This window comes from Rutidosis leptorrhynchoides, chromosome 1, assembly GCF_046630445.1.
Source record: "Rutidosis leptorrhynchoides isolate AG116_Rl617_1_P2 chromosome 1, CSIRO_AGI_Rlap_v1, whole genome shotgun sequence".
Classification (NCBI taxonomy): Eukaryota; Viridiplantae; Streptophyta; class Magnoliopsida; order Asterales; family Asteraceae; genus Rutidosis; species Rutidosis leptorrhynchoides.
This window is the reverse complement of record NC_092333.1, coordinates 585,696,239-585,698,592: the sequence shown is the minus strand read 5'-3', so window position 1 is coordinate 585,698,592 and position 2,354 is coordinate 585,696,239. Positions and strand designations below refer to the sequence as shown.

At 36.7% G+C, this 2,354-nt stretch overlaps 1 protein-coding gene across 1 annotated transcript; it reads right to left on the bottom strand.

Moving 5' to 3' along the window:
* Window positions 1–719: 719 nt before the first annotated feature.
* On the bottom strand, window positions 720–2,030 carry LOC139903226 (photosystem I reaction center subunit XI, chloroplastic-like). Its single transcript, XM_071885822.1, has 2 exons — window positions 1,730–2,030; window positions 720–1,333 (listed from the first exon to the last, which is right to left on the bottom strand). The coding sequence occupies exons 1-2, from the start codon at window positions 1,892–1,894 to the stop codon at window positions 842–844; spliced, it is 657 nt and encodes a 218-aa protein (XP_071741923.1). The 5' UTR covers window positions 1,895–2,030; the 3' UTR covers window positions 720–841.
* Between the last annotated feature and the right edge of the window lie 324 nt (window positions 2,031–2,354).

Here is a 2,354-nt window from a genome sequence, read left to right as displayed (position 1 = left end):
CGCGCCGCGGGCTTCCTAGCCGCGCCGCGGCTTAACCCTGTCCAGCAGCTCAAATTTCGTGCTTATGGTATTTCGAGCGTATGGCCTTTTCAAGTTACACTTCGCATTCCTTAAGTTCCAAATGTCATTTCCAAGTCCAAAATGATACATCAAACCATCTCACGTTTTACGAACGTGTACTCCACACTCTCCGAATTCGTGTAACGCATCAATGGTTCGAAAACACTTTCAGCATAGTAATCCAATCCCTAAAATGAATGTTGGATCATGCTAAAATCACCAACATAACACACAAATACAGCTATAGATGCATAATCATGCATCTCTTACTAACACACAAAGAGTTAAAATTATAAGATCCAGTTATATCAAACATCATCATAAATAAGGAGTAATATTGTATTGTTCAAAATGACCATGTTTAATATACAACTTTCCATGTTTAGCAAATCAACCTTTATGGAATAGAAAGAGGCCCAAACTAATGTTTCATTTACTTAACATAGTAAGGCAGGTCAAGTACATAGAGAAGAAAGTAAGCCCAAGTGACTCCTGAGATTCCACCAAAGAAGAACCCACCAGTGAACTTGGCCCAACCATCAGCTGTTTGAAGTTGGTCTGGCACTTTCTAACACACAAATACAGCTATAGATGCATAATCATGCATCTCTTACTAACACACAAAGAGTTAAAATTATAAGATCCAGTTATATCAAACATCATCATAAATAAGGAGTAATATTGTATTGTTCAAAATGACCATGTTTAATATACAACTTTCCATGTTTAGCAAATCAACCTTTATGGAATAGAAAGAGGCCCAAACTAATGTTTCATTTACTTACTTAACATAGTAAGGCAGGTCAAGTACATAGAGAAGAAAGTAAGCCCAAGTGACTCCTGAGATTCCACCAAAGAAGAACCCACCAGTGAACTTGGCCCAACCATCAGCTGTTTGAAGTTGGTCTGGCACTTTCTTTCTTCCGGTCAAAGTCAACGATGGTGCGATTGATGGCTCGCCCTCTTTAAACGATGCCATCCCATACATTGTCAAGCAAATGCTTAGAATTACAACCAAACCACCAGCAGCTAGTGATCCAGCTGCACCTGAGTACTCGGTGTTCCTCAATGGGCCTGCTTTCACAAATGGGCCCACTAGAAAGAACCCGTGAGCTAGCCCGACCTCAATACCACGTAGCAATGGGTTCACTGCGGTGCGGTATCCAGGAAGGTTTGAAAGGTACCAGGCAATCAATGGGCTTGATGTCACTGGTGTCTCGAGACTTCCGATGAATGGGTCACCGTTGATGGGTTGAACTACTTGGTAAGTGGGCTGCATAGTACATCAAATCAAAATACATATTAATTATCTACCCATTATAATCACAACTTCAATATTGCATTAGCTAATATATTTATAAATGTCAATACATAATATTGTCATGTTTAATCATACTTTAAGGAGTTAAATGATTTTTTTTTCTTCATAAAACTAGCTTGTAGACATTCACAATCACTATTGCAACTTAAGTACTACTCATGCTAATATATCAAACATCAGACACATAGATCAGAAATATACACACTTTTTGGTAAGTTGTAAACATATTAGTACGAAAGCCATTGTCTATTAATATATGCACGCTATTGATATACTGTAGTATATAGTATAGTATTAGTATTAGTATAAAGCTTTATAAAGAAGTCATAAATAAATAAATAAATAAACCTTTTCACTTTGGATAGCCTTGATGGTGAAGGTGGATCTGCCAGAAGAAGGCAAGACTCTAAATGGTGTACCAGAAAGGCCTTTGGGAGCAACAAGACTTCTTGTAAAAGAATGTGCAAAACTGCTCTTGAGTTGGCTAGCCATGGTTGAGGCTGCTGTGGCCATTTTGGTCAATCAACTACTACTTTTTTAAAATTGGTTTTAGAAGCTTTCTATCTTAAAATTCAGGGCAAGATCATATGGTTATAGTAGGGAAGAGACACACTGACTTGGCAAACTCAATATCTTTTGGTTGTAAATTAGTGGTTCTCTCAAAGATGATTCCATACACATGTACACTAGTTATTGGGTCACTTATGTTTGGATAGATTTTTGCCATATCCATATTATTTGGTATTGGATTGAATGGTGTGTTTATTTTTATTTTATATTAAAATATTAAATTAAATTTTATATCTTAAGAATAATAGTTGCATTGCAAGTTGCAACTTCATATTTGGCATGTAGATTGAAGTCTTTCACTGGTAACCAAGTACCAAATGTCCTGCAGTATGACAAAGTGAGAAAATATGAGGCCCAAAATCAAGGTCATGAGAATATCTTGTAAATATTTGCTAAACGACAA